Consider the following 18799-nt stretch of genomic DNA (forward strand, 5'->3'; position numbering starts at 1 on the left):
CAAATAAAATAACTAATATTATCTCTCTACAAGTTAAAGAGCACCTTTACATAAAATTTGTCAATTGCCAATGACTGCAAAAATGTCATTTCTATTTAGAGACACTATATACATTCTGGTTGGGTCAAGTCAGAGGAAAAAAAGAAAGGCAAGCTCAGAGTAAAAGGACCACATGGAAAATTGTATAACAGTATTCAAATGACATTTTCACTTCCTTAAAAAAGTATAATACAATTAAATCTTTTTATTTCAGTGGCCCTACTGTTTTACTTGTCTGTTTGATGATAATAGTAATAATAAAGAATATGGGCAATTAAATAAATGTATCAGGTAGATGGAAGATTTACCGTGAAGCTGGGAACATTCTAGGACCTTTGTAAAATAAGTAGACAAAAGGGAAAAATGTTAACCTTAAAATACATACATACACATACATGTGTGCACACAAATTACTTATAAGTGCTAAATCTAATTTGCCTGTTTACTTATAAGGCTAAATTATATAACAAATAACATTAACCAATGCAAATTTAATCAAGCTCTAAAATGTTCAAGTTGATAACTTTTTGTCTTTTTAATCAATTATTTTTATTGTTTGTTTTAAGCCTGAGGAAAATCTCTTCTATATAACAATGGTCAATTCATATGGTTTTGTATTAGAAACCCTGCAGTTACAATACACGAGTCAATCAATATATTCTGGAATAGGATGATCTTGGATACAACTTCTATACAAACACAATCCTCTATTACAATTTCCAGTTACTTGTTACTACTGGCTCTTACCCCTTCTTTTGGGTCTGTGTGGAGGCCTCCTCCTGCATGACCATGCCAACATGTCCTCTTGTCTATCAGCGGCCACACCTGGAGAGCCTAGTTGAAGATGAAACCAAGCCATCCATTAGCCATTACAGAATAGCAGAGTTTTAAAAATGTGAGTTAGCCCTGGCTGGTGTAGCTCAGTGGATTGAGTGCGGGCCTGCGAACCACACGATCACAGTTCCATTCCCAGTCAGGGCACATGCCTGGGTTGCAGGCCAGTTCCTAGGAGGGGACACACGAGAGGCAACCATACATTCATGTTTCTCTCCTTCTCTCCTTCCCTTCCTCTCTAAAGATAAATAAATAAAATATTTAAAAATAAAAAATAAAAATGTGAGTTAGTACAATATATCAGCTTTCTTACTATCACTCGCTACTCAGTACTGAGTAATCTGTTACTCTATCATTGTCAAGGAAAGCATATTATACAGTTAATTAACGATATCCAATGTGCTTTCCATGTGTATACAGTTTTGCTTTACAACACATTTGATTTTATACAACACGTGTGATTTGATCTTATTATTTTGCCTCACATATATACATTTAGAAACAAAGTATTTTTTAATACTTCACAGTCTATCATATGCTATAGTAACTTGCACACGTTTTCTCTCTCCTACTACCTGGTATATTTCTTAAGGCCAGGGCAGTCTCTTTAAAGTTTATATCTCCCAAGGTACATACCACAGCATCTTGCACATAAGTAAGATAGATTTCAATGGTTGTCGGATTAATTTATAAAATAGAGCTATCTACAAATCTTGCAACTAGCCCTGAAAATACACAAGCATTTTGCCTATTACAATTTTTTAAAAGGCCTTAATATTACTGCTCTGGTTAAAGAAATAAAAATTCTTTTTATGTGTTGGTAGATTTTTCTTTCTCTTCTAGATGCCTATTTTTTAAACTGTGAGTTCGCTACTGTTAACAGCACTCACACCCGAGAAGGTTGCTAACCTGTATTCCATTAGCTCCTCATGGACGAATTGAACACAGACATGATATAGAATGCAACTGTATTTCTGGTTAGCACAATTATTGCCAAAAATAATTGCATTACTTTTCAAATGAAAACAGTGACCTTTCAAAAGATATTATACCCTCTAAAACATACATACAAATGTCTTAATCTTGCTGCCTCTCTTGTCATTTATGTATTTTAGCCATAAATTCTGCCACTATTATCTAAAAATAGCAATCTTATTTTTAAGTATATTTTATGGATTATGTTATTACAGTTGTCCCAATTTCCCCCCTTTACCCCCTCTGGCTAGTACCCCTCTTCCCTCCAGCAATCCCCCACTTAGTTCATGTCCGTGGGTCGTGCACATAAGTTCTTTGGCTTCTCCACTTCTTATGCTATTCTTAACACCCCCTGTCTGTTTTGTACCAACCATTTATGTTTCTTAAATCCCTGCACCTTCTCACCCATTCTCCTCTTTCTCCCTCTCCCCTCTCCAAATGATCTCCACAACTATAATTCTGTTTCTGTTCTGGTTGTTTACTTATTTTTTTTTTAGATTCAGTTGTTGATAGTTGTGAATTTGTTGCCTTTTCAACATTCATAATTTTGTCTTCTTTTTCTTGATTAAGTCCCTTTCACATTTCATGCAATAATTGCTTAGTGATGATGAACTCCTTTAGCGTTACCTTATCTGGGAAGCACTTTATACAGGGATACCAAAAGAAGAGGAAGAGCAAGAAATTAAAAATTTATCTGAACAATAATGAAAGAAAACTTCCTTAATTTAGCAAAGGAAATACATATACAAGTCCAGGAAGCACAGAGAGTCCCAAACAAGTTGGACCCAAAGAGGACCACACCAAGACACATCACCATTAAAACGACAAAGGTTCAAGATAAAGAGAGAATCTTAAAAGCAGCAAGAGACAAGCAGAGAGTTACCTACAAAGGACTACTCATAAGACTATCAGCAGATTTCTCAAAAGAAACCTTGCAGGCAAGAAGGGGCTGGCGAGAAGTATTCCAAGTGATGAAAAGCAAGGACCTGCATCCAAGATTACTCTATCCAGCAAAGCTATCATTTAGAATGGAAGGGCAGACAAAGTGATTCAATTTTCTTTTCAAGGGCACTTTGAAAATTCCACAAGATGACCATAACTCATAAAATGACTAGAACACTTATTTTCACATAATGCCAGGAAGAAAACTGACAGCTCTCTTAAAAGCATTTTAAAAGCTGTATTTTTTTTCTACATGCCTTTAAGAGAAGCATGTAGAGCCTCAGTCACTCCAAAATGTTTCAAGAGTAAACAAATCTTGCTGTAAATTGCAAATGTCAACCTCCTTGATTTAGATTCAAAGATTTTTATCTTACACACTATACACAACAAAACATATAAATACATGCTCCTTGATGCTTTACAAATTTATAATCTAAAACTGACTAATGGAGGTATTAATATCACAGTAAGACAAATGTAATGGTAAGATAAACCTTGATCACCTTTCTACTATCATCCACCTAAAATATAAATTTCAATCTTAGTTGATCCCTAGAGATGCTTAGCCTAGAAAAAATAAGAATTCACTGAAGGCCAGGATAGTTAGTATTTTATCCACTTTTCATATTTTTTTAAGATTTAATTTATTTATCTTTAGAGGGGAAGGGAAGGAGAGAGGGAGAGAAATATCAATGTATGGTTGCCTCTTGTGAGTCCCCCACCGGGAACTGGCCTGCAAGCCAGGCATGTGCCCTGACTGGGAATCGAACCGCAATCGTGTGGTTCACAGGCCCGTGTTCAATCCACTGAGCTACACCAGCCAGGGCCACTTTTCATATTTTCATTGTAGTTTTGTTTTGCTGGTACTTTTCTACATCATAAGGCAATGTGGATTAGAAAGAGCTATGCTATAATCATTTTTGGTAAGAATCATTTACTAAGCACTCATATTTGCCTGGCCTTCTGCTTAACACTAAATTCTCACTTCTTGCCCTGGATGGTGTGGCTCAGTGGATTGAGTGCCAACCTGCTAACTGAAGAGTCACTGGTTCAATTTTCAGTTAGAGCACTTGCCTGGATGTCCAGGCCAGGTCCCCACTTGGGGGGCGTCGCTCAAGGGAAAACCAATTAATGTATCTAACACATCAATGTTTCTCTCTCGTTCTCCATCCCTTCATCTCAAAAAATAAATAAATATATATATATATATATATATATTATCCCACTTCATTCTCGCTGCAAGGTATTAATGTTATTGTTATTATTCCCATTTTATAGACTAAATATTGAGGCTCAGAGATGTTGCCTCGTTCGTTCAAGATCACAAAGCAAGGAAGGGGTGGAATGGAGAGGTACATTACTAACATTGTTGATATTAACAAGATCAGTAACATTGCTGGAGCTAGTGAGCTTACTATGACCTTCCTGCACGATAACTTTAAACATCTGGTTAATTTTCCTATTGTCAACATGGTACACATGATGTTTTACTTTTGGCAAAATCATCAATGCAATTGTGAAATTGTGATGTTAAAAATAAGGAGTGACAACAAAAGTGAAAGAGTAACAAACTTCAGAAATGTATGATTCTAAAAACCCACAGGGTCCTAGAACATACACAAACCCACCCACACAGGAATCAGCACAGAAGGGCGCAATTTGTTTGTGGGAAGTGGGAGAAGTGACTAAAAGCCAACGGAGAGCTGAACAAGTGGTATTGTTCCCTCTTGGGCCCCTCTCCCACATACAGTGCCACAATACAGTGACATGGGTTGCCCCACCCTGGTGAACACCTAAGACTCTACCCCTTACTTCTAACAGGCTTGTCAAGACAAAAAAAAATATGACCCAAATGAAAGATCAGGACTTCTGCCAAGATGGAGGCATAGGTGGAAACACTATGCCTTCTCCCACAACCAAGTTTGAATACAACAAAGGTTTGGAGAAACAAAGACACAACCAAAGGACAGAAAATTGAATTATACGGAAGTCCGACTACATCTAACCATTCAACGGGGACGGTAAGAGGGGCGGAGCCAGCAGCGAGCAGGGTTGGGCAGGACAGGTCCCCTGACGCAGGCACGCAGGCAACCTGGAACCAGTTGGGGTGTGGGGCAGATTGACCAAGGGCGCACATTCTCGCACAGTGAGACGGACCACGCAGGCCCCAGGGGGCGAGGGCTGACATTGCAGCACCTGTGAGGGCCACGGCGGCAGGCGGCAAACAGGACACCATAGTCCCTCTTTGACCCCACCCCAAAATACAGCGTCACAACCCAGCAACTTATTTGCCCTGCGATACCGGTGAGAGCCATTGTCCCTCTTTGACCCCGCCCCCACATACAACATCACAACCCAGCAACTTAGTTGCCCTGCTCTAGTGAACACTTTAGGGCTCTGATCCTGCTATGGAACAGGCACGAACAGCCCAAAAGATGGTGCAAGAAGAACTCAAAGTCCCAGAGCCAATAACTCTAAGCGACCAAGAAATTGCCAGCCTCGCAGAAGCACAATTCAAGACACTATTTATCAGGATGCTCACAGAACTGGTAGAATATAGTCACAAATAAGAGGAACATATGAAGGCTAAACTAATTGAAATGAAGGGAGATGCACAGTAAACCAATAGTAATGGAAAGGAAACTGGGATTCAAATCAATGGAATGGACCAGAAGGAAGAACAAAACATCCCACCAGAAAGGAATGAAGAAATGAGAATTCAAAAAAATGAGGAGAGGCTTAGGAACCTCCAGGACATCTTTAAACGTTCCAACATCCAGATTATAGGGGTACCAGAAGGAGGAAAGAAACAGCCACGAGTGGAAAACTTATTTGAACAAATAATAAAGGAGAACTTCCCCAGTCTGGCAAAGGAAATATAGATTTCCAGGAAATCCAGGAAGCTCAGAGAGTCCCAAGTTGGACCCAAGAAGGAACACAGCAAGGCACATCATAATTACATTAGCCAAGATGAAAATGAAGGAGAGAATCCTAGAAGCAGCAAGGGATAAGGGGACAGTCACCTACAAAGGAGTACCCATCAGACTGTCAGTGGATTTCTCAAAAGAGACCTTACAGGCAAGAAGGGGCTGGAAAGAAGTATTCCAAGTCATGAAATCCAAAGACCTACAGCCAAGATTGCTTTATCCAGCAAAACTTTCATTTAGAATGGAAGGACAGATAAAGTGCTTCTCAGATAAGGTCAAGTTCAAGGAGTTCATCATCACCAAGCCCTTATTATATGAAATGCTAAAGGGATTTATCCAAGAAAAAGAAGATAAAAATATGAACAGTGAAAGGACAGCAAACTCACAGTTACTAACAACCACACCTAAAACAAAAGCAAACCAAGAGGACAGCTAGATCAGGAGTGGAACCATAGAAATGAAGAACACATGGAGGGTTAGAAACAGGGAGGTGGGAGGGGGAGAAGGGGGGAGAAGGCACAGAAAATAGCATAGATGGTAGGTAGAAAATAGATAGGGGGGAGAGCGAGAATAGTGGGGGAAATATAGAATCCAAAGAACTTGAGACACATGGTTATAAACTAAGGGGGGGAGAATGGTGGGGGAGGGAGGTTGCAGGTGGAGGGGAATGAAGGGGGGGAATAGAACTGTAATGGTATAATCAATAAAATATATTTTTTAAAAAAAGGATCAAAGCTCCCAAAATAGAACTAAGTGATGAAGAAATAACCAACCTCTCAGATGCACAGTTCAAAACACTGGTAATCAGGATGCTCACAGAAAAGGTTGAGTACAGTCAGAAAATACAGGAAGAAGTGAAGGCTATACAAAGTGAAATAAATGAAAGTGTACATGGAGCCAACAGTGACAGGAAGTAAACCAAGACTCTAATCTATGATATAGAGCAGAAGGAATAAATAAACATTCAACCAGAACAGAATGAAGAAACAAATTCCAAAAAATGAGACGAGGCTTAGGATCCTCCGGGGCAACTTTAAATGTTCCAACATCCGAATCATGGGGGTGCCAGAAAGAGAAGAGGTAAAGCAAGAAATTGAAAATACATTTGAAAAATAATGAAAGTGAACTTCCCCAATCTGGTGAAGACAATAGACTTCCAGGAAGTCCAGGAAGCTCAGAGTCCCAAAGAAGTTGGACCCAAGGAAGCACACACCAAGGCACATCATAATTACATTAGCCAAGATTAAAATGAAGGAGAGAATCCTAGAAGCAGCAAGAGATAAGGGGACAGTCACCTACAAAGGAATGCCCATCCGAGTATCAGCTGATTTCTCAAAAGAGACCTTATAGGCAAGAAGGGGCTGGAAAGAAGAATTCCAAATCATGAAAGGCAAGGACCTACATCCAAGTTTGTTCTATCCAGCAAAGCTCTCATTTAGAATGGAAGGGCAGATAAAGTGCTTCTCAGATAAGGTCAAGTTAAAGGAGTTCATGATCACCAAGCCCTTATCATATGAAATGTTAAGGGGGCTTATTTAAGATAAAAATATGAATATTGAAATGACAGCAAACTCACAACTATCAACACCTGAACCTAAGAACACAAAAACAAAAAATAAAAACAAAAATGAACTAAGCAAACAACCAGAACAGAAACAAAATCACAGAAATGGAGATCACATGGAGGGTTATCAGTGGGGAGAGGGAGGAGAAAAGGGGGAAAGGTACCAGGAATAAGAAGCATAAATGGTAGGTAAAAAATAAACAGGGGGAGGTTAAGAATAGTATGGGAAATGGAGAAGCCAAAGAACTTACATGTACGACCCATGGACATGAACTAAGGTAAGAGAATGCAGGTCAGGGGATGCAGGGTGGAGGGGAATAAAGGGGGGGAGAAAATGGGACAACTGTAATAGCATAATCAATAAAATATATAAAAAAACAAAAAAGGAAAAACATTAAAAAAGAAATGTATACCTCCACTAAAGCAATGATTAAGTTGTCAAAAACTGACAGTCAACCTTTTTAGAACTAGGGAATCTAATTAAACTTATAATAGCCAGAGAGTACATATGAAGAAAGAAGTTACTAAATTTCAGTAGAGAGTGTTAGGACATTTCTGCATACTTACATACCACACACCATTCCCCAGTTCCAGAGGTAGCCATGGGGATGGAGGACATCTCTCATTTCTGGTATGGCTTGCTGCTACCAGAGTGGGAAAAATGGGGCTCGTTCCCAAACCTTGTGGTTGTATTCTTTGTTTTGAACTTGCTTGGCACCTCCCTGAACACCTGAGTTACTTTGTTTTGCATCCATCAGAACCACCATGGGGTTGGAGCAGCCTTTGGTGGGGTTTTTTGGGAATAATATAAAGGCATATACTTGCCCTAGGTGGCTCAGTTGGTTAGAGCGTCGCCCCGAAAACCAGAAAGGTTGTGGGTTTGATCCCTTTTCAGGGCATGTACAGGAGGCAACCAATCTTTCTCTCTCTCTCTCTCTCTGTCTCTGTCTCTGTCTGTCTCTCTCTCAAATCAATGAATATATTCTCTGGCAAGGATTGAAATAAGTAAAAGGAAAAAAATAAAGGCATATACTAGCTTTTAAATATATTAAGGCGACCTGGGCAGGGGATACCAGGGGCAATCAGGAGACAGAGTAAAAAGCCTAGGAATGAACAGTCTGAGAAGGATATAAATGGGGGGATAAGGTTTTTGAAAAGAGAATAGTAATATTAGATTTTAAAAGTAACAAAAGTTTAATAAAGTAACACAAAAGTGTAAGTATTAACACCATTTAATATGATGTCAAGAAAAATTAAAATGTAGAAAAACATTTATAATAATGAGATTAAATATACCAAAATTAAAGATGAAAGATCCCATACTGGAACAACACACAGAATGCCAAGAGGAGAAATAACAACAACAATGAAAGATCATCTATATATATTCCCTTTGAGATACCAAAGTGAAAGAATATATTCTACAAGAGGCCAGAAAGAGGAAATAACAAAGTAAAAAGAATCAGACTGACATCAGACTCTTCAACAGTTAGACCAGATACAAAAACACAACAAAGTAAGATTTTCAAAGCCCTGAAGGAAAAGATGTCTAACCTAGAGTTTTACATGCAAGTAATTGTCTTTCAAATATGATGGCATTATGTATACAAATTTACATGAGTCTGGTCAGTTTGTTTAAAGTCCTTAAGCTGTATATATATGATATTAGCATTTTTCTGCATATATATCATGCTTAAAGAGTTAAAGGAGTGACATCACAAGATATTAGAAAAGGAAATACCAGCACTTTTTCTCCCAAGGAAACACTGAGTTAACAATGATACATGAACCAAAATACCTTTATGATTTCCACTGCCAGTTAAGATGTTACAGGGCCTACTATGTCCGCCAAGATGGAGGCATAGGTGGAAACACTGTGCCTTCTCCAAAAACCAAGTTTGAATACAACAAAGGTTTAGTAAACAAAGATGCAGCCAAAGAACAGAAAATTGAACTATATGGAAGTCCGACAACAATGAACCGTTCAACTGAAGTGGTAAGAGGGGCGGAGCCAGCAGCGGGCAGGGTTGGGCAGGAAAGATGCCCCGACCCAGGCACGCAGGCAGCCCAGACCCAGTCGGGGTGCAGGGCAGACTGACCGTGGTCGCACATTCGCGCACAGTGAGATGGACCACGCAGGCCCCAGTGGGCGAACCCAGTGGTGGAGGGCTGATGGCAGTGGCACATTCGAATGCAGTGGGACAAAACGCGTGGGCCCCGGTGACAGCAGCAGCAGCAGGAGGAGGCAGACAGGACGCCATTGCTCCTCTTTCACCCCGCCCCCACATACAGCATCAAAACCCAGCAATTGAGTTGCCCTGCTCTGGTGAACACCTAGGGCTCCCATCCTGATACGGAACAGGCACAGACAGTCCAAAATATGGCTCAAGAAAAACTCATAGCCCCATAGCTGATAACTCTAAGCGACCAAGGAATAGCCAGCCTCTCAGATACACAGTTCAAAATACTGGTGATCAGGATGCTCACAGAACTGGTTGATTATAGTCACAAATTAGAGGAACATATGAAGTCTAAACTAATTGAAATGAATGGAAATGCACAGGAAACCAATAGTGATGGAAAGGAAACTGGGACTCAAATCAAGGGAGTGAACCAGAAGGAAGAAAGAAACATCCAACCAGAAAAGAATGAAGAAACAAGAATTCAAAACAATGAGGAGGCCCTGGCTGGTGTAGCTCAGTGGATTGAGCACGGGCCTGCGAACCACACGATCGCAGTTTGATTCCCAGTCAGGGCACATGCCTGGGTTGCAGGCTAGTTCCCAGCAGGGGACTCACGAGAGGCAACCATACATTGATATTTCTCTCCCTCTCTCCTTCCCTTCCCCTCTAAAGATAAATAAATAAATAAATATTTTTTAAAAAATGAGGAGAGGCTTAGGAACCTCCAGGACATCTTTAAACATTCCAACATCCGGATTATAGGGGTACCAGAAGGAGGAAAGAAACAGCCACGAGTGGAAAACTTATTTGAACAAATAATAAAGGAGAACTTCCCCAGTCTGGCAAAGGAAATAGACTTCAAATAAATCCAGGAAGCTCAGAGTCCCAAAGAAGTTGGACCCAAGAAGGAACACACCAAGGCACATCATAATTACATTCACCAAGATTAAAATGAAGGAGAGAATCCTAGAAGCAGCAAGAGATAAGGGGACAGTCACCTACAAAGAAGTGTCCATCAGACTGCCAGCAGATTTCTCAAAAGAGACCTTACAGGCAAGAAGGGGCTGGAAAGAAGTATTCCAAGTCATGAAATCCAAAGACCTACAGCCAAGATTGCTTTATCTAGCAAAACTTTCATTTAGAATGGAAGGACAGATAAAGTGCTTCTCAGATAAGATCAAGTTCAAGGAGTTCATCATCACCAAGCCCTTACTATATGAAATGTTAAAGGGACTTATCTAAGAAAAAGAAGGTACAAAATATGAAGGGTGAAAGGACAGCAAACTCAGTTATTAACAATCACACCTAAAACAAAAGCAAACCAAGAGGACAGCTAGATCAGGAGCAGAACCATAGAAATGAAGAACACATGGAGGGTTAGCAACAGGGGAGTGGAAGGAGGAGAAGGGGGGAGAAGGTACAGAAAGTAAGTAGCATAGACGGTAGGTAGAAAATAGATAGGGCGTAGGGCAAGAATAGTAAGGGAAATATAGAATCTAAAGAACTTGAGACACATGGCCATAAACTAAGGGGGGGAATGGTGGGGGAGGGGTGTGCAGGGTGGAGGGGAATGAAGGGGGGAATAGAACAACTGTAATGGTATAACCAATAAAATATATTTTCTATAAAAAATATGTTGCAGGGCCCTAGACAATGGCAAAGTCAACAACAATTGCACTTAAAAGGGTAAAAAGATCAATTTCACTTTTTTTACATACACCCCTCTCCTGAGCTGGCAGAATTCAGCACCAAAACAGATCCTCCCATTCTGCAACTTCTCCACCAGGTGAAAAGAGTGAAACATGTATCCAACATTCCAGAACTGCACAAAGATACCCAAGGTATTGACTTATATCTCAGCTCACTAATTACTGCTGATGGAACCAGAAAAGTTTGGATGCCTGGGAGTAGCTAAGAACAAAGGAAAGCAGTTGGTGCGTTGCTACATTTAACATGGCTCTCCACAATTGGGAGGAGACATACAACTTACAGCTTCCCTCCTGATAGTGAGGGAGAAGAGTGGAAAGTGAGTACAACATCCCACCCTGAGGGGTTGGTTTCTATCTTGATTCACTTGCAACTCTGACAAAACAAGCATAGTTTCGATGCCTGGAGGACACTTAGAACAATGGAAAGCAGTGAGTGGCTTGCATATGCAGTATGATCAGAGGACTCAGAGGTACAGAACTCATACTAGCTGGTGTGGCTCAGTGGATTGAATGCCGGACTGTGACCCAAGGAGTCACTAGTTCGATTCCCACTCAGCAAGCATGCCTGGACTATGGGCCAGGTCCCCAGTGGAGGGCGCGTGAGACGCCACCACACATTGATGTTTCTCTACCTCTCTTCCTCCCTCCCTTCTCTTTTCTCTAAATATAAATACATAATCTCTTTTTTTTTAAGAGAAGGTGCACTACTCAAGGCTCATATCATGGTTGGAAAAATAATAAGTGAAGTATATATCTAACATTCTGGTTTTTCAGGAGGCTGACCAATGAACTGGTTTCTGTCTTGCCCAACTCAGAGCACTAATTAGAACTAGAATATCATAGATGTCTAGGGGAGCTGAGAACAAGAAATACCTTAGTGATTAGCTACTGTTTTAGAGAACCAGCACTGTAACAGTCATGAGAGAAATTGAGAGATTATGAGGCCCTGAAATAAAAGAAACCAACAAATCTCTCTAATTACAAATCTATAAATACAAGTCCATAGAAGATACATCCACAGGCCCCCAAAATCTCTAGCTAGAATGAATGGTGATGGTCTTTCCCAGTCAGAGCCAGTGTGTAAACACTAAGAGATATGCCTATTCCCTCGAATGTTCAGATACCAAAACAAATTTTAAAGAAATATGAAAAGAGGAAAAAAGGTCCAGTCAAAGGGGAAAATGAAGCTCCAGAAATTGACACTAAATAAAAGGAGGTATATGATAAGAAAACTTTTTAAAATAACTGTCATAAAGTTTCTCAATGACTTTGCGGAAATGGTTCACAAACAAGAATATCAAGAGAGACACAGAAAATATAAAAAATAAAATTTTGGAGCTAAATAATACAAGAGCTGACCTGAAAATTCAATACCTGGGTTCAACAACAGACTTGATCAAGCAGAACAAAGAATCAGCCAACTTGATGAAAGGTCATTTGAAAGTATCCAGTCAAGAGGAGCAGAAAGGATAAAGAATGAAAAAGAGTGAAGAAAGCTTAAGGGACTTAAGGGACACCATAATATGAATCACTCTTCATATTATGGGTGTCTTGGAAGAGAAGAGAGAGAGAATGTACATAAAGATTATAATGGCTGAAAACTTCACAAATCTGGAAAAAGAAATGGTTAACCAGATCCAAGGAGCTCAAAAAGACTCAAAGACATGAGTCCAAAGAAACCCCCACCAAGGCACATTATAATTAAATTGTCAAAAGTCAAGGACAAACAAATTTTTAGAGAAGTGACTCCTCACATAAAAAAGAGCCCCAATAAAAGTAATAATGGACTTGTTGTCAGAAATTTTGCAGAACATAAAGAAACAGAATGATATATTCAAAGCAATTAAAGGGGAAAAATACCAACAAAAATGCTTTATCCAGCAAAAATGTCCTTCAAATGTCCAGCAAATTGGGCCCTTCTGGTGCTGATTCCCAGGTGGGTGGTGTTGTGTATGTTCTAGGACCCAGTGAGTCTCTCCAGCGAACTCTCCTGTGAGGCTGGGAGTTTCTCTTGCCACCTAAACCCCTACGTTGTTTCATTTGCTGGCCCAATGAAGGACTGATAAAGACTTTCATATAAACAAATGTTGAGGAAATTCATCAATATGCTAGAGCTGCCCTCCCAAGTTATGACAAAGGGCATTCCTCAAGTTGAAATGAAACAGAGCTAAAGAGCAAAAAAAAGAAAAGAAAATATAAACCTATCAGATAGATAAATAGCTGGGTTCTATCTGATAGATAAATACAGGGTGGGAGGTTTACAGTTGTGGTCACCCAAAACAATGACTTTATTCTTGTATTATTTTTAATATATTTTTTATTTATCTTTAGAGAGGAAGGGAAGGAGAGAAGGAAAGAAACATCAATGTATGGTTGCCTCTGGTGAGTCCCCCACTGGGTATTGGCCTGCAACCCAGGCATGTGCCCTGACTGGGAATCAAACCGTGATCATATGGTTCGCAGGCCCAGTTCAATCCACTGAGCTACATCAGCCAGGGCTATTCTTGTATTATTATTAATTATTTTATTCTTTAAAAAATTATTTTATTCTTTTCCATATGAACAACTATAAAGCTACATTTGTCCCATCCTATATACAGACAAATAAATAATACTGTAATAATCTAAAAGTGGTAGAAAACCCTCACCTTTCTAGTATAGATATTAAAAATAAAAGCAGTCAACTTCCGGCCAACATGGCGGCATAGGTAGATACACTTTGCCTCCTCACACAACCAAAAAAAGGATAACAAAAAATTGTAATAAAAAAATAATCAAAACTGCCAGAAAATCTAACTGTATGGAAGTCTGACAACCAAGGAGTTAAAGAAGAAACATTCATCTAGACCAGTAGGAGAGGCAGAGATGGGCAGCCAGGGTGGAGAGGACTCAGAACAAGGCAGCAGCTGGCAGACCAGACAAGGCAATAATTGGCAGAGTGGGCGGTTCCACATTTGTGTGCAGATAAACCAGGAGGGAGGAACAACTGGGCAGCGAGACAGACAATACAACACAAGGTTCCATCGTGGGAAAATAAAGCCTCAAAACCTCTGACTGAAAAAACCTGTGGGGGTTGAGGTGGCAATGAACTACTCCCAGCCTCACAGGAGAGTTCGTTGGAGAGACCCACTGGGTCCTAGAACATACACAACACCACCCACGTGGGAATCAGCACCAGAACGGCCCAATTTGCTTCTGGATAGCAGGGGAAGTGACTGAAAGCCAGCACAGAGCTGAACAAGCAGCATTGTTCCCTCCCAGACCCCTTCCCCCACATACAGTGCCACAACACAGTGACATGGGTTGCCTCGCCCTGAGAAATACCTAAGGCTCCACCTCTTACTACACAACAAGCTGCTGAGACAAAAACTGGCCCAAATGAAAGAACAGATCAAAGCTACCAAAATAGAACTAAGTAATGAAGAGATAGCCCAACCTATCAGAGGCACAGTTCAAAACACTGGTCATCAGGATGCTCACAGATGTGGCTGTCCATGGTTGCAAAATAGAGAAGGAAGTAAAGGCTACACAAAGTGAAATAAAGAGAACCTAGAGTGAAAGGAAGGAAACTGGGAGTCTAATCAACAATGTGGAGCAGGAAGAAAAATAAACATTAACCCAAACAGAATGAAGAAACAAGAATTCAAAAAAATGAGGACAGGCTTAGGAACCTCCAGGAAAACTTTAAACATTCCAACATACAAATCATAGAGGTGCCAGAAGGAGAAGAGGAAGATCAAGAAATTGAAAACATAATGAAGGAGAACTTCCCAGATCTGGCCATGGAAATAGACTTCCAGGAAGTCCAGGAAACTCAGAGTTGAATCCAAGGAAGCACACACCAAGGCACATCATAATTACACGGCCCAAGATTAAAGATAAGCAGAGAATCTTAAAAGCAGCAAGAAAAAAGCAGACAGTTACCTATAAAGGAGTTCCCATAAGACTATGAGCTGATTTCTCAAAAGAAACCTTACAGGCAAGAGGGGGCTGGAAAGAAGTATTCCAAGTCATGAAAGGTGAGGACCTACATCCAAGATTATTCTATCTAGCAAAGCTCTTGTTTAGAATGGAAGGGCAGATAAAGTGCTTCCCAGATAAGGTCAAGTTAAAGCAGTTCATCCTCACCAAGCCCTTACTACAGCTCTTATCACAGGGGTGTCAAACATTTTCACTGGGGGCCACATCGGTCTTGTGGTTGCCTTTAAAAGGCCAAATGTAATTTCAACTCCTTAACAGTTAAGGAGTAGTTACAATTATACAGTCCTAAAATTATTTTAGCCCTTTTTTTCCCAAAGGAAAGCTTTTAAATATTTTGATGTGAGTTCATTTTTCATCCTGTAGCAGCATTTTTTAAAAGATTTTATTTATTTATCTTTAGAGGAGAAGGGAAGGAGAGAAATTTCAATGTATGGTTGCCTCTCGTGAGTCCCCTGCTGAGAACTGGCCTGCAACCCAGGCATGTGCCCTGACTGGGAATTGAACTGCGGTTGTGTGGTTCACAGGCCCTCGCTCAATCCACTGAGCTACACCAGCCAGGGCTATTTTAGCCCTTTGAAGGCAACCACGAAGCTAATGTGGTCCCTGCTGAAAATGAGTTTGACACCCCTGCTCATTATATAAAATGTTAAAGGGACTTAGAAAAAGAAGATGAAAAATATGAACAGTAAAACAACAACAAACTCACAACTATTAGCAACTAAGAAACCTAAGAAAACAAAAACAAAAATGAACTAAGCAAACAACTAGAACAGGAACAGATTCACAGAAATACAGATCACATGGAGGGTTATCAGTGGGGAGGGGGGAGAACTGGGGAAACAGTATAGGGAATAAGTAGCATAAATGGCAGGTAAAAAATAGACAGGGGGAGGTTAATAATAGTATGGGAAATGGAGAAGCCAAAAAGCTTATATGTATGACCCATGAACATGAACTTAGGTGGGGGAATGAGGGTGGGAGGGGGCATACAGGGCAAATGGGAATAAAGGGAAGAAAAAAATAGGACAACTGTAACAGGATAATCAATAACATAGATTTTTTTAAAAAGCAGTCATATCCTGGCTCGTGTGGCTCAGTGGATTGAGTGTCGGCCTGCAAACTGAAAAGTTGCCAGTTCCATTCCCAATCAGGGCACATGCCTGGGTTACAGGCCAGGTCCCCAGTTGAGGGCATGTGAGAGGCAACCAAATGATGTACCTCACACATCGATGTTTCTCTCCCTCTCTTTCTCCCTCTCTTTCCCTCTTTCTAAAAATGAATAAACAAAATCTTTTTTAAAAAAGCAATGAATAACTATAAGTAGCAATATTTGACATACATTAAGATATAATTATAACAGCAATGATATAAGATGTGTGGGGAGAGTAAAACTATAGAGGTTTTTATAAGTGATGAAAGTTGTTAGTAGCATAAAATATATTGCTATAACTGTAAGATGTCTTATGACAATCCTTTGATAACCCAACGGGAATACCTATAAAAGATACATAAAGAAAAAAATAATAGTATCACTATACAAAAGAAGAAATCAATGAAACACAAAGGAAGCACCAAACAAAAAGCAGTACAGAGCTAAGACAGAACACAATGAACTAAAATAGCAATAGTTAAGTCTTTATCTACCAATAATTACTTTAAACTTTAAAGCATAAGTTCTCCAATCAAAACAGAGTGGCTGAATGGATTTAAAAAAACAGGATCCAATTATGCTGTCTACAAGTGACTTTAGACTTGGGACACTCAATCTGAAAGTAAAAGGATAAAAAATATTCAATGCAAGTGATTATCACATCAGACCAAATAAACATTAACACAAAAAAAAAGTCACAAGGAATTACATCATAAAAGTTTCAATTTATCAGAGAGAACTATCAATTATAAATATATATGGACCCAACATCTGAGCATCTAAGTATATGAGGCAAAGTCTGACAGAAATGCAGGGAAAAATACATAGCAACACAATAATAGTAGGAGACTTTAATACTCTCTCAGTAACAGAAAAATATACAGACAGAAGATCAATAAGAAACAGAGAACCTGAACAGCACTACAAACAAAATGGGCTTAACAGACCAACAAAAACGTTCTGCCTAACAACAGCAGAATACATATTCTTCTCAAGTGCACAAAGAACATTCTCCACGATAAGTCATTTGTTAGCTCACAAAACAAATTTTTAAAAAGTTAAGAAGACTGACATTATATAAAGTATCTTTTCCACCCCAGATAGAATAAAACTAGAAGTTAATAGAAGGAAAATAGAAATCAAAACCACAGTGAGATTCCGCTTCACACCTGTCACGATGGCAATTATGGAAAAAAAGAAAATATATAACAAGTGTTGGTGAAGATGTGGAAAAATTGGAACCCCGTGCATTGTTGGTAAAAACTTTGGTGCAGCTGCTATGAAAATGGCATGAAGGTACCTCACAATGTTAAAAAATAGAACATATGATCCACCAATCTCAGACTTAGGTATTTATAACAAAGAACTGAAATCAGGACCTTAGAAAGATTCTTGCACGCCCTTATTCATTGCAGCATTATTCACAACACCCAAAATGTGGAAGCAACATAAGTGTCCATTAAGATATGAATAAAGAAAATGCACACACATACCATGTAATCTATTTTTAGCCATAAAAAAGAAATCCTGTCACATATGGCAACATGGATGAATGTGGAGAATATGCTAGCTGAAATAAGCTAGTCACAGAAGGACAAATGCTGCATGATTCCACTTAATGAGCTATCTAGTATAGTCAGACTCATAGAAGCAGAAACTAGAATAGTGGTTGAAAGGGATTGCGGGGAGAAGGAAACGGGAAGTTGCTATAAAATAGGTATAAAGATTCAGTTATACAAGATGAATAAGTCCTATAGATTTCCTGTACAACATTGTGCTCACAGTTAATAGTGTACTGAACACTTAAAATTTTTTAAGAGTGTAGACCTCATATTAATGTGATTTTTTACCACAAAGAAAAAAAATAGAAAACATAATCAAGGAGGTGGCTGGGTGGTGTGAGCATAGCATTTTCATCTCCTTGAATTATCACTTTACAAACAGAATAACTATATGAATCCAAGGGCAGAATTTCTGAACAACATCTACAACAAAATTGGGATATAAGAAATGCCCTTGACACTCAAAATATAGGTACAAGGAGAGAAACCACCAACAGCCACATGATCTGCATGGTGTCAGCAATTCTGTGATAAGAAGCAGAGGCCACATGCAGACCTGAGACCAGAATAACCACATAGTATTTGTTGTAAAACTTAGTGGCCAAATTAGGAACAGTCAATGACACTGAAAAGGCTTTTTTCCATCCCAATAGTAGATGAAGGCAAAGCCCTGCCATAGTATGTTCTGAAGGAACTGGAAAAGTCTAATCCCATGAACTCTTAAAACTGACCAACAAATTTTCCTTTTGGAACACAATGAGGAGAAATTGCTAAAAGGTGAATTAAAATTAGGCAGGACAAGGTCAATGGAAGCAAAGGGCAAGAAAGCCCAGACAAAAGAAAGGAAGCAAGAGACAGGATATCACAGAAAACACCACAAAAGGGAGCTCTGTGAAGTTAGAAAAGCTAGCTGAACCAAGCAAGCAAAATAAG

The 18799-nt window shown here is 39.4% G+C and overlaps 1 protein-coding gene across 1 annotated transcript in view; it reads right to left on the reverse strand.

Moving 5' to 3' along the window:
• The window catches only part of ABCB7 (ATP binding cassette subfamily B member 7), a 103773-nt gene that overhangs the window by 71899 nt on the left and 13075 nt on the right, over positions 1-18799 (reverse strand). The window contains exon 2 of the mRNA XM_037038602.1: positions 787-873. Within this exon, the coding sequence (XP_036894497.1) occupies positions 787-873 (87 nt within the window). The remainder of the gene's footprint in view (positions 1-786; positions 874-18799) is intronic.

The sequence above is a fragment of the Sturnira hondurensis genome, unplaced genomic scaffold (assembly GCF_014824575.4).
Source record: "Sturnira hondurensis isolate 20B ecotype Veracruz unplaced genomic scaffold, ASM1482457v3 Scaffold0024651, whole genome shotgun sequence".
Taxonomy (NCBI): domain Eukaryota; kingdom Metazoa; phylum Chordata; class Mammalia; order Chiroptera; family Phyllostomidae; genus Sturnira; species Sturnira hondurensis.